This window comes from Rhinatrema bivittatum, chromosome 18 (assembly GCF_901001135.1).
Source record: "Rhinatrema bivittatum chromosome 18, aRhiBiv1.1, whole genome shotgun sequence".
NCBI classification, from domain to species: domain Eukaryota; kingdom Metazoa; phylum Chordata; class Amphibia; order Gymnophiona; family Rhinatrematidae; genus Rhinatrema; species Rhinatrema bivittatum.
Window position 1 is genome coordinate 38,481,344 of NC_042632.1, and position 14,393 is coordinate 38,495,736.

Here is a 14,393-nt window from a genome sequence, read left to right on the forward strand (position 1 = left end):
GGGGGGGAGGCTCTGGATTGGATGCTTCACTGCTATTTAGCTCAGCCATGTTAACACGTGGGGGGTTTCAGTTTGAGGAAGCAGTCAAAGAGTAAGGATAGGTAGGGCCTCCCGGCCTTGCCCTATGGAGTTTTCTTTCAGAGAGGATACCTCATGTGCACTCCCTGCCAGAGGATCCTTCTTAATTTAATTACAGAGAGAGAGAGAGAGAGAGAGACTGCTGAGCCTGATAACCCTTTAAGGGCAAAAGGGATCTCACCGGGGGACCTGTGAGCTTTCTCTAAACCCTAGGTGGGCAAGCACCAGTGATGGATCCTGCTGCGAGAGGCGGGGAAGGCTAGAGGAGTTCTATTTTTGGAAGGAACGGAGTTCACTCTGCTTCTTTGGGAAAAGTCATCCTCGCTGGCCGTACTCAAAGGACAGGGGGCTGAAGTCCAGTGAGCCCATTCCCACCCTGAATGTGGCAAGCACCTGTGAAATCAAAAAACCCCAGTCTAGGCAGAAGGGTACAGATTAAGCTTTGAAGTATTTTTTGGACTATGAAGTAAGTGGGGGGAGGTTTTGGATTACCCCTTCCCCACTGGGGTTGCGGTGCTGGGGGTGAAGCCTGATCCCCACTGACTTTTCCCTGAGAGAAGTCCCCAAGAAAAAGAAACAATCAAGGATGAAAGAACAATTGAACTAAAGGAAGGAAGAACTTGAGAATCAGGAGGATTTCCACCCATCAAGGGGACCAGGACAGGCTGGGGGTCTGAGGAAGGAAGATGACTAAAGGTAGGAGTTTTGCAGTGCAGAGGGGACCCTATCACTAGGGAACAGCTGCTGGGAGAGTAAGCGCATTTGAAATCACCATGGGCTCTGCCCAGAGGTAATGACACCTATCTACCCACCTAGAAGAAAATCCCGTACCAACAGTCAGATACACGCTCATTTTTTGGACAATGGCCTTTATTTAACGTTATAAATCAGTAAGTTATTATTTTATACCCAGTCCTGGTCCTGTCTAATTAATGTGCCCTGAAGGAAGAAACCCCTTCCTAAAGCAGGGTTTACACACACACGTCTATGGGTGCGCATGTGCACGGTTACCATTCTAGTAGGCACTAAAAATTAGCGTGCACTATTTTGATTTAGTACGCAGTGATTGGAAATTAGTGCACGCTTAAAAATATTAGTGCGCTCTAAAAATTAGCAAACCAAAACAAAAAAAAAGGAAACATTTAAAAATGACAGGAAATGGCACAACAAAAATGTTTCAGCTGCACACCCCTACTCCCTTGTCTGCCCCTCGAATTCAGCTTTTCAGTCCCTTCCACACGGATCCTCCATGCTTATCCCATGCTTTCTTGAATTCAGGTAAATGACCTTGTCTCCACCACCTGCACTGGGAGGCCGTTCCATGCATCCACCACCCTCCGAATAAAGAAATATTTCCCTAGCTTACTCCTGAGGCTACCCCCTTTCATCCTTATGTTACAAAAAAAAAAAAAAAAAGATTCACATCTGCACGGGGGATGTTTCTTCCTTTACGATTGATATTTAATACCCCTTGCATAATTTTTTTGACACCTGGGACAGACTGACCAAACAACGGCAGCCTTCAAGAATGCCTGGAACTTGAGCAGCGAGGGAGCAGGGTGGGGAGGATGGGGAGGGGGAGAAGACACAGAGATAATCAAGGCCTGCGGCAGCACAGTAGGCAGGCACAAGTCGGAAATCTGGACCAAATGGTCTTACTTGCCAAGCCCCGACATCTTCTATGTTTCTATCCAAATTTCTGAGGGATGGGGGGCTACGGAATAAGGCGCGGAAGTGTTGTGCTTGTCACCGAGTGCTTTCGACGACTGACTTTGCTGTGCAGTCTCTTTTAGTTGTTCCTCATATTAAAATGAAATGCATTTCAGTTGAGTTGCAAAGAGGTGTGAACATAAGAAGTGCCCTGCCGGGTCAAATCAAAGCCCATCGAGCCCAGCAGCCTGTCTCCGACAGTGGCCAGTCCGGGTCACAGGTACCTGGAAGACTGAAAGTAAAATGGAATATATTTTAAAACTAGTCGAGGGAAATTTCAGTGAGTACTGTTCTGTAATATTATATATTAGAATACCAGTTTTATTTGCTATTCTGACCAGGGGGACCCTGCATCAATGATACAACATTCACGGAGGATAAACAAACTCAGAATGGTTACAGGCTAGGGCAAGCCATGTGGAATAGATGCTTTTTTTTTAAATGTTTATTTATATATACAGGGCACATACATGAGGTGGTATATACAGGGACCTAAGTAGGTAAAATCCAACAATTATACAATAAGCATATTCACAAATACATACACATAACTATTAACTTGCAAACTCAATACAATGAACGAGGATAATTACACAGATCATAATACCCAGAAATCATATCACGGGAACTAGTTACCAATAGCAGTATCATCATGCCACCCCATGTACCTCCCCATACGTTCTGCCTTGGAATAGATACAAGTTTAGCCTTCAATAAAGAGACATGAGATCCTGGATCAGGACTGACCCTAGGGGATGCGGGACCTGAGGCGACTAAACCCGAGTGCGGTCCCCTGAAGATTACAGGGCAGGGAGGGGAAGGCGCGTCATCCGTTCCCCTCCCTCTCAGACGCAGGGGCTGATGGCACACCGCCAACCCAGATGATGTCTCCTGGGCAGCAACTGCCAGCAGCCTCGCCGGAGGAGGGAAAGAGAAAGAGAGGCAGGAGCGTTGGGTGACCAGTGAAACCCGGGTTATAGACAGGTCCTGCCACATCACTTCCGTTCCACCAGAAACCTGGAATTTGGTGCAGAAACCTCTAATGTACAAGGCCCAGTTCAACCCCCTCAAAGACAGCCCTGATCTGGGTACAGCTTTTTAGAAGCAAGAAAGCACACAAGCATAACCTTGCTTGCTCGGTGCTTAGCATTGGCAGTTTCTAATCTCAGAAATGACATAAAAATATATTTTTAAATATAATAAACTCCAGAACATTCCAAATACAGCAACTAGGATAATTATGGGTCTCACTTGGAGAGAGTCCAATACTCAGATATTAAACAAGTTACATTGGCTTCCTTTAACTGTCACAACCACTGTAAACCGTTCTGATGGTGAAACCGAATGACGGTATAAAAAACACGTTAAATAAATAAAGCTGGGAGGATAAAGTTTTAAGATTTTAATTCTAATTTTTAAACGATAAATAGGCAGATCCCAGGGCTATGCAAGACAATTTCATTTAGGGGGGAGGAGGAGATTCCAGATGAATTTCATTTCATTGGGGGGATTTCTTTTTATTTTTATTTCTAATGGGAAATAGTGCATGCTATTTGCAAATAGTGTGCATGATTTCTGAAATGAAAGAAACAAAAAGAAATCTGAATTTCAGTGGAATTTCGTTTCATTTTGTTTGCAAACAAAACAAGGGTGTTATCGTTGAGTTTTCATTTCATTTGTAAACAAATGAAAATCCCGTGCCCCAGTTATATTTGTGGAAGTGCATTTCCACTCATAATCCAGTTTGAATTTTAAAGTATATTAATGAACTTTGCCCTAAAATACTGAGACCTATGGAAACAAGGTCCAGAGCATTTCCAGGCTGAAGCCGTCTCCAAGAGAAATATGACAGAAGTCAAAATATTTCCTTTTTAGAAAAGTCTTCAGAACATGGCTTTTTAAATCAAGCATTTTCCCTTTGTTAATTATGTTTAAATGTTTTATTAATCTAATTATTTACTGGCTCTTATGCTTATTTGGAAATCTAGCTGTGTTTTGGACTGGAATTACTGGTGTATTTATTTTGGATTTTTAATCTTGTTTTTTGGAGATTACTAGTGGTTTTGATTTTTATTATACTCTTTAATCTTATATTATAATACGCTTTGATTCTTTTTTGAAGGGGCAAAATGGAATAGAAAAATTAAGAAATAAATAATTAACTTAGTTTTCCGGTGAGGTCACAAAGTGTTATTGGTCATTTTGAAGTGCCCAGTGGGAGGCAGTAAAGATGAAGTAACTTCTAAGACTCTACTGCGGCTTGTTTGAAATCTTTCAATCACTAGTTTTTTTAATTATGCAAATTAAAACTAATGTATTCTGTTTTAGTTTTAGTGTCTAATTTGTTAAATTGTTTTTGAATTAAGTTTAGTTAATTTTAATCATGCTGTTTAAAGTTTTATATTTGCCTTTACATCAGTGAGAAATTGATCTTCCCTCTTATCCCATGCCACTCTGATAAAAAAAAATTCATTATCAAACTGCTTGGAAGTGTGAAGTCTGTGGTACTTTTTTATACACAGATTTTATGTCAAGGTTCAAAGGGAAGAAGTTCCCTCCCCTGAGAACCGAGTCAGAAAAAATACACACACACAGGCCTCTGTACCTGCCTTCTGTGCGGGTGCTTTAGCCAGTGAAATTATGTAAGGGTTGTCCCTGCCCTGGCTCCGCCCCTAGAAACACCTCTCCTGCAGGTAAAATGACCTCCTCTCTCTGTGTGTTCATGTGTACTTTTACACGCAGGTCGTTTTCAAAGATTGCCCATTTCCGCGGGCAAAGCAATTTTTGACCCATGGGAATGCCTTTGAAAACCCGCCCTCTCCTCGTGTATGTTTCCCTTACCGGGTAACCCGTCAGAAATGAGAATGAAGCTCTCACTAAAAGCCTTCTCCATTTCTTGTTTCCAGTACACGTCTGCGCTGACCTATGATGGAGTTCGGGTGATGGCGGAGGCATTCCAGAACCTGAGGAGACAAAGGATAGACATTTCTCGTCGAGGGAATGCCGGAGACTGTCTCGCCAACCCTGCCGTCCCGTGGGGCCAAGGCATTGATATCCAGCGAGCTCTACAGCAGGTTAAAACAGACAAGCCCCTGAAAGAAAGCACTGCCTATAAATGAGATAATGTGGGGGGAAGGGGGGGTTATAAAGGGATTTTTTTTTTTAAGTGGGTCTATCTTCCACTAGGAGAAGGCTAACTAAGAAATATTAGAAAAGATAAAGTCAATTTTTTTGCTGAGAGAAATTCGTGTCAGGTGATGAGAGTTATCTATTGAACATGACAGTACCAGATAAATCAGGGTATACAGGACATTTCTTTCCTGTCCGCTCTTTAACATTTCTTATTCATGATTATTCAACACACTACAGATGTAGAGACAAAAAAATCGCTAGGCAAAGAAAATTTGTCTTAGGCAGAGTAATTTTATAACTGTACACAGCCGGATGAAGTCGGCACGCACCTCTTATGCACGGACTGGACCCCGAATTTTCTGCGTGCATACGGTTGCTTTGAAAATGTGCTGCGCGTAAGTGCCGTGCTGCACGTACAAACTCACCCCAGCAAAGTTAGACCTGCGTGTGAACGTACGCACATGAAGGTGAATTTTAAAAGTCCGCTGTGCGCCAAAACCGGGATTTATGCGCACAAGTCAGACCGGCACACGCCGAGCAGATTTTAAAATGCGCCCGAGTACGCCTCGCGCTTGCCGCTATCTGCACAAATGAAAAGTTCTAAAAAAAGGGGCGGGGCATGGGCATTCTTGGATTTTAACTTGAAATTTGCATGTAAATGCTTGCGTGCACAGGCGCGCTCCAGAGTCTCTGCTGCGTAACTTTACTTCTGCTATAGACGGTGTGTAAGTTGTAAAATAAAATAAAAATAAACACATCAGCGAGGTTTTAAGGGTGGCGGTTAACAGCATAGGCTCGGCGACGTGTGCAAGCCCCGGGACGTGCGTATGTCCTGGGGCTTTGAAAAAGCGGCGGTGCCGGGGGGCGGGAACCGGTCCGGGGGCGGTCCCGAGTCCTCCGGCACAGTGGCCATGCCGGGGGATGGCCACTGTGCCGGCAGCCGGCCGGCACGCACAATTTACGCCTGCCAGAGGTGTAACTCCTGAAATAAAGGTAGGGGGGGGATTTAGGTAGGGCTGGGGGGTGGGTTAGATAGGGGAAGGGAGGGGAAGGTGGGGGGGAGTGGAAGGAAAGTTCCCTCCGAGGCCGCTCCGATTTCAGAGCGGCCTCGGAGGGAACAGGGAAGGCCATTGGGGTTCCCCTAGGGCTCGGTGCATGCAAGGTGCACAAGTGTGCACCCCCTTACGCGCGCCGACCCTAGATTTTGTAACATGCGCGCGCGGCTGCGTGCGCATGTTATAAAATCAGGCGTACATTTTTGCACGCCGGGTAGCGCGCACAAATTTAGGCAGCGCACGCAGGTTATAAAATCTGCCCTTATGTGTAACCTAGAGTGCATAGTTTAGATAACACAGTTCTCGAAATTAGTTGAGGAGGTTGTCTGAGGATGGCCATGAGAGTCTCACAAAATTAATGGAGCCGATGTAGCAGACTCGGGCATCTGCCCTTACAAAACAAAGCATTTTACTGCCTGAAAATGTATCCCAGGCGTCCCGGTGGTATTTCTTCAGCCAAGCAGAAGGGCCATGACTCCTTATAATGACCAGTGCAAGAGCACCCTTGAGACAAGTGGTTGATGGTACAGCTGAGCAAAGCCTGAGGCATCCCCCAGACTTTCCAGTGCTTCCAAATGACAGGAAGCTGGGTTCAGATATGGAACCCATACTTCCTGTTTGGCCATCCTGCTGGCTTGGTGTTTTAATTTCCATTCTGAATCCTACTCTGATTTTATTTAGGTATACTTTCTCAGTAAGAAATGCAACATTATAAATAATAGAATACTTTGGAAGTAAAAAAAAAAAAAAAAAAAATTCTAAACAGAACCAGTATCTCCAGGTGCTAATGGAGTCATCTATTCACCAGGAGCTAATGAATTCAAAATAGTGAACAGATGGGGGAAAGTTCTACCTGCCAGACACCAGCCCAGACATTTTTCTTGCTAACGTCTCGCCTGGGAATGTCATAGGTTATGCTTGGCATAACCAAGTAGTTTGATTTTGCTGTCAAGTTTTCAACTGTCGTTGTACCTGCTTGGAATGAGTTTCCTCTGAGACTGTACAGGCAGAACTAGTTAGATCATGGACGGAAGATTTCCAGCAAACAGCTCGTAGAAATGATGTGGCTGGCTCACTAGAGGGCATATTTTGTCTAAGCAAGCTCAGACCGAGCTAGTGTTCCAGAAGGGGGTTGAAAATGCTGTCTCTTAGATGAAATGTCAAACTGTGAAGGTTTTTGTTTTTGTTTTTTTTTTCTCTTAGGCCAGCATAAAAAAAAAATAAAATCTCATGGAAAGTTTCAGAAGAATAGAGACGATAATGCCCGTGTCTTGGCTTCCAAAAGAGTTTGAACAGTCTGACCCTTCCTAGTATAACATTCTCTTAAGAATGATAGAAAAAAGCTTCTCTGTGCCTCTCCTGAGGGACAGGATATTGGAACAGAGCTTACAAAGACTTAACTCAGACCAGGGTTTATGCAACAGCATGATGCAATTAGTAAAGGATTTACAGAGAGAAGAGGGCAAACCTATTTGAGTAGGAATGAAATGAGCCCAGATGGGTTAGGCTCAGGAGCGATACAGTTAGCATTATCCAGCACTCAGAAGGATACGCCCGCTTTGAAAATTATCCCACAATAGTGATAAATGCACAAGTGACACTTATCACAACCTCTGCACTAATTTTCTGTGATCCTTTATGTTCACACTTTTTAAAACCTAAAAGTGTGCGCATTTATGCAAACCCCCTTCCCAAACCCCGACCCCCCAGGAGGGCTCGGCTGGGGTAAATTTATGCCCATGTTTTCCCTTTTAAAATGATCCCGCCAAAATTACAACCACACATTTACACTGCTAACGCCGTATGGGATGGATTTTAAGAGGAGGTAAGTCCATAAAATGAACACACGCGTGCGCAAGTGGCGCGCCCAAGCACGCATGCTACCTTATAGGCGTCAAAGGTCCGCGCCCGTTTTCGTTTTCACGTGCACGTTTACCTGCATGAAAAAGGGGCGGTCTGGGGGTGCTCTGGGGCGGGGCCGAGGAATACACGTAACTTGCTGTTTTATAAGAGATTTACGTAAGAACATGAAGCAGCTTATTCGCACAATTTTATAACTGCTAATCATCTTGTGCAATTGATATCAGACTCGTCTGCTTTTGGTTGGGCGAGAGGTGTCGGTGAACTGGGGAGGGGGAGGGCGGGGGCGGTTCAAGGTGAAGAGCTAAGAGGGTCTTGATGACCGTGAGGACTGGGCAAACTGGTGATTTCAATTATGCGTGCAGGTTTTAAAATGTATTTTACTTATTTGGTTTGTATTCCACCTTTTGGCACGTCAGAGCAGAATACACTGAGCTATTTTACGTAGCTATTTTACGTATAAGAGGGCTTATAATCAGGGATAGTAACTTTCAAATTGGCGCACGGGCGTCAGCGCACACCCAGATACGTGGCCATTTTATAACTTGCGCCCGATGTTAAGTGGGCGCGCTCCCGTGCACGTAAATCCTGCTTCTACTGCACAAGTCAGGGAGTTTTAAAAGGAGAGCCCGTCCATACTATTACCAGTTCACCCAGTTAACAGCTAGCTCCTCCAAACCCCTCTGGTTGAATAGCTTACACTACCCCACCCCCCCCCAGTTACCCCAGACCCTTAAAATCCCTTGGGTATGGTAAGTTTTTTTTAGTTTTTTAAACTTATACTTCATCCCTAGCAAACCTAAACTTACATGGCAGGGGAGCTGGGCCTGCACCCATCTTTTTGGACATACCCTGAATTGCCCAAGTCCCACCCACACCCCACTCCTTTTTGAAAACCTTTTGAGATGCGCACACAGCGGGAGATATGTATGCATCTGGGTGGCTTTTAAAATTTGGTGGGTGCGGGTGAGCCCGACTTGTGCTCGTATCTCCCGATTTTGGAGCGCGCCAGGCTTTTAAAATCTACTTCCAAATTTGTAGCTGATTCAATGGAAGGTAAAGTGAGTTGTCCAAGGTCGCAAGGGGCAGCAGTGGGATTTGAATTCTGCTTCTATGGTTCGCAGTCTGACGCTCTAACCACTAGCCTACTTCTCCATTATTTCCATGTGCATACGTTGGGCGTAGATATTTACGTATATTATAATCTGCATATACCTGATCTCTGTGTGAGACCGTGCAGTTTTTTGAAAATTATTCTCCCTGTGCGCAGAGGTTTTTTTCTAAAAAAAAAAAATGATACGCAAACTTTTAAAAAACGCCCCACCCCTGAGAATGTCTCTACTTACACAGGTAAACTTCTGCACATATAGGCTTATGTTGAACTGTGCATTGAGTGGGCAATTTTGTCCAAGCCCATTTCTGATGATATAGCACCTGCAGGAATGGCTTTGTAAATTACCCTCTAAGAGGACAATTTTCAAAGCCATTGTCTGGGTTAATCGCCATATGCCCAGGTAAAATACCTCAGCTGAAAATTGCCTTCTGGCCAGCTGCAGGTACATATGGACCTTGTTAGCATGTGAACTCTTAGCTGGACTACAAAGAGGCTTTGTAGTCCGGGGGGGTGGGAGGAAAGTGTGGAGGTCAGGGGCGGAGCAGAGCATGCACTATTTTTATCCCTCTTGGCTGCTCCCATAGAAGAGCAGTTGCAAAGTACGCAGTTATGTCATGGCATTCATACTTTATGCTGAATTTCAAGGAGGCAATCCCCATGTACCTTCTCTTTGATAATTAGTGCAAAGGATGCACGCTAAAAGCACCCACGTACTTTTCAATTATGCGGGCTCATTAAAAATTCACCACTCAGGGCACAAGGTTCAAAATAGCAAAAAAAAAAAAGATCTGTAAATCTGTATGCAGGCAAGTTTAGATGTATATGCATCTTCTCCTAGATTTCCTGTTTCAAAGGCCTTTTCAGGGACCCAAATAATTCGGTGAAAATATTTTGTTCCTTCTTGCTTTTTCTAGTTCATTTATACATACATATTCTTTTTATTATTATTATTTCTAAAGGTTCGGTTTGAAGGTTTGACGGGAAATGTTCAGTTTAATGAGAAAGGGCGACGGACTAATTACACCCTCCATGTGATTGAGCTAAAACATGAAGGCATCAGGAAGGTAAGGTGCAAAGACGGGACTCCATAGATCCCCGCAACAGTGTGTTACCAGAAATATCCAACACAAACAGTTCAATCAAACACTTTTATTTAATAGCATAAACATCAGTGGAGAAATTGATTGTATCCTAGTGACCCAACCACACTGTGTATTGTTAGATAAGAAGGATAGACAGACTCTACCCCAAGATCCACTACCATCACCCAAACTAGGTTGGAACACAAGGACTCTCTTGCTTCCCAATGATATCAAAGAGTAAAGATGTTGATTTTACCACTTGAATTGCTGGAATTTTTTTGGGTGTGCAATGTTCTTGCAATTATATGGTTCCTGGGGGATATGAGGGAGGGTGCTCTTTTTAACACTCGCTCTGGCAGCTATTATAGGGTAGCCCATATCTAAAAGTCAGACTTGCTGTTTGGCTTGCAGAAGTAAGATAGTTTGCTGGTTAGATGTACCTGGCAAGGAAAAGCTTAAAAGGGATTTAATCTCCCTTTTAATTAGAATTGGCAGAAGGAAGTGCTTGGGGGTGCTGATATTGGTAAGGAGCCCTGAATGTTTCATAGTACCTTCTGTTTTGTAATTAACAGATTGGATATTGGAATGAAGACGATAAGCTTGTTCCGTCAACCACAGATTCTCAAGCTGGAAATGACTCCATGGGTCTGCAGAACAGGACTTATATAGTTACCACAATCCTAGTGAGTAATCTCACATGCAATCATTGTCATGCAGCCATCTCTATTTCTTGCTCCCTCTTTTTGCCTCTGTACTGATGAACTAAACGGTATAGATGAGAGACCTCCAGATTGCACACAGTGGTCTTGATTTTAAAAAGCGCTCACTCGAGTAAAACTAGATTTCGCTCGAGTAAAGGCACTTCACTCGAGTAAGTGGGTTTTTGAAAATTGCTACAGTATATGCCATTGAATCGTCCATAGAATTTACTTGTGTAAGTGCACTTTACAAGTGTAAATGGCTTTTGAAAATTGCTACAATAGTATTTTACATTTACGCGCGTAACCTAATACACCTGAAAATAGAGAACCACTAAGACAAAAGATAATAATCAAAACATGAAAATAAATCCAGCGAAAGATGTTATTAATATGTAATAGAAAATTCACAAGATAGATATGAATACATGTATAGGAATATTACCTCTGTAACCAATCATTGTTTGTTTGTTGAGTCATAACTATGAATGTCACTTTGTAAACCGTTGTGATCTATATATGGAATCAAGGTATATAAAATGTCTAAATAAATAAATAACTCCTTTGAAAATTTCCTCCAGTGTGTATTTGCTTGCTCTGCAGCCTGTGGGTCATGATTAAAATCTTAATATTGCAAAAAAAAAAGACTGATGAAGCCAAAGCTGTGTTCTCTCTGTTATGCTTACTCCTGACGACAGTCCCCAGTCTTCTGGGGTTTATCCACCACAGCTATGGATTCAAATCAAGTTTAGCAGAGCTCTTCATTTTTTTTTTTTGTTTGTTTACTTTGTTTCTAGTCAATGAAATAAAATAAACACCATAGTGCAAAGAAAAAAAAGCAAAAAAAAAAAAAGCCCTCTAAATTATAAAGGAAAGGAAGGGTCCCCACCCCAACACTACCAACATTTAAAAAATTAATTTCCCTCTTCCCCCACCCTTGGATCTTCTCCTGTCTTCCTACCCTCTTTGGATGCCACTTACTCCATTCCTGCTGTTCTAGCAGTTGAAATTGGGCAGGAGCGACCCACGGTTGCTCCTGCCCCCCTGGATGCCATCTCAAAATGGTGCCACATAGAACAAAATGGCGCCAGCCTCAGGACCCAGCAGGTCAAGAGCAACTAAGGCTCATACCTACCCCATTTTGACTCCTGAAATCCCACAGATTGGGTGACTTCCAGCAGAGCGTGTGGGGATTATGGGGAAGACCCTGGGGAGATGGATGTTTTTCAATTTTGAAATGTCAGTGGGACTGGGGATTTTCATTTCTAAAATGCAAGAAACAAAATTTCAGCAGGGAGGGAGGTTATTTTGTTTTCTAACTAAACATATTTTTTGTTGCATTTTTTGTTTCATTAGAAAATTAATGCACATTCCTGCTTTTTAATATACTAGTGTTAATGTAAACTCTAACAAGTCAGATGTATATTTTTTCACTGAATTTAGCTTTAGGGGGTCCTGGATGTTAGGTCACTATTTATGAAAGCAAAATAATATTTATTTTGACCCTGAGACTCTTTAGGTTTTAATTTTTTTAAGGAATTACTCCCCTGGCCCCCTCTGCCCCTCCCCCCAGAGTTGACATTGGCTCCTGAATATAATTGGATCTGCAGGCTGAACCTGATAAGGGAAATATGTTGTGCATTAAATATCGAAATCAAACACCTAAACCCAGTGAATCCTCTTTATATCTCAAATGTTATTGCTGTAATTAACCTTATTTATTCAAAAATATTTTATCTAAAAAATGTTTAGAATATATGGTGGTGGTTTCATATAGTATTCAACAGGCACTCGCCAAGTTGCCACGTAATGCTCTTTATTGTAATCATCAACTCACCACCTCCATCCTATCTTTTTTATAAAGAAGTTTTTTGTGATGAAATATACGACAATAAAATGTTTTTTGGTATTTTTCTTCTTGCTTTTCTGTAAAAATTTGTATTGTGCTAAATTGCATCTTACATTCTACACACCGTCAACGTATCAATACTTAGGGGTAGATTTTATAAAAGTATGCCCGTGTGTACTTTTGTTCGCGCACCAGGCGCAAACAAAAGTACGCTGGATTTTAATAGATACGCGCGTAGCCACACGTATCTTTTAAAATCGGGGGTCGGCGCGCACAAGGCTGCGCAAAATTGGCAGCCTGCGCGCGCTCAGCCGTGCAGCCTGCCTCTGTTCTCCCCATAGCTTCCCCTCCCTTCCCCTAACTAACCCGCCCCCCGGCCCTAACTAATTCCCCCCCTACCTTTATCACGAAAGTTACGCCTGCCCAAGGCAGGCATAACTTGCGTGCGCCGGGCTGGCTGCCGGCGCGCCATGGTCCAGTCCAGGGGCTGTTCCGGAGGCTGCAGCCACGCCCCCGGAATGTCCCCGATGATGCACTGGCCGTGACACGCCCCCGACACGCCCCCGATGACACACAGGCTGCGACATGCCCCCCGACACCCCCCCCAGGAAAGCCCCGGGACTTACGCGCATCCCGGGGCTTTCGCGCGCCGGCAGCTTATACAACATAGGCTCGGCGCACACAGGGGGTGCTTGGGGCAGGTTTTTGGGGGGAATACGCATATCTCACGCATGTACCCCTTTGAAAATCTGCCCCTAAGCTTGCAGCTTTTCATTTATTTTTCGGCGTCCAATGTTCCTTGGTACGATGTACCCAAAACCCCCGACTTGTACCAGTTTCGGTTGGATACCTTCTTTAGCAATTATTTTCACAAAAACATCCGAAACTAAATGTTAAAACTCAGTCTTAAACATTTTCTCTGTAACTATGTTCATACGGTGCATTAAGCCTCCTATGTGCGTCCTAATGGCGATTTTAGATAAAATATTTTTTAATAAATAAGGGTAATTACGGCAATAACATTTGAGATATAAAGAGGATTCACTGGGTTTATGTGTTTGATTTCGAGATTACATAGGAACCCAGTATAGTGATCTTTATTAATAAAGTTTTGTCACATAGTTGTTGAGTGCATTAAATATCTGCATCTCAGTTCTAGATAACACAGGTACTCATGTAAGATTCATTTAGAATTAGTCCTGCTCCTATCTTTTTCAGAGAGGTATGAAGTATACTTAGGGACCTTCGTTTTCAGATTTATTTTATCCACCCTGGGAATTTCAATGTTATAACAAAAAAAAAAACAAAAAAAAAATCGGTCAAGAATGACTTTGTTATAACAAGCAGGAGAAAAGTCATTTTTCCACTTATTTTTTGTTGTTGTTGTAGCATTGAAATTCCCATGGAAAAATAAAATAAAAACTGAAAACGAAGGTCTCTAAGCATATTCCACACTCCTCTCTCTTCAGCGCAAATATGCATTGCTTAGATGAAGAGATGTTGGAATGTTAGGGTAATAATGCTTCAGATAAATAGAGAAGTTTTTTTGCATGCGGTTCATTTAGTTGAATCTCATGAATGAATGCTTTCAGTGGCTGGATCTGTGTGCTGGAACTCTTCATCTGAAGATCTAAGAGCTGAAAAATCCCTCAAAAGTCTCTATGAAAAAAAAAAACTGAAGACATTATTATTTGATGAAAATAATGGTGGGCACTTTTAGATTTTTTTTTTCAGGTTTAGGATGTGACATCTGGCAGGCTGTGTTCTGCTGAATGTCCTGTGCATGCTTCTGAAGGGAGAAGAGCCATGATTTTT

General features: G+C 42.9%; 1 protein-coding gene across 2 annotated transcripts in view; it reads left to right on the top strand.

Annotated features, from left to right (window-relative positions):
- GRIA1 (glutamate ionotropic receptor AMPA type subunit 1) overlaps nt 1–14,393 on the top strand; it is a 274,216-nt gene that overhangs the window by 175,563 nt on the left and 84,260 nt on the right. For both annotated transcript variants that reach the window (XM_029583868.1, XM_029583867.1), the window contains 3 exons: nt 4,695–4,862; nt 9,909–10,013; nt 10,604–10,714. In XM_029583868.1, coding sequence (XP_029439728.1) covers nt 4,695–4,862; nt 9,909–10,013; nt 10,604–10,714 — 384 coding nt within the window. The remainder of the gene's footprint in view (nt 1–4,694; nt 4,863–9,908; nt 10,014–10,603; nt 10,715–14,393) is intronic.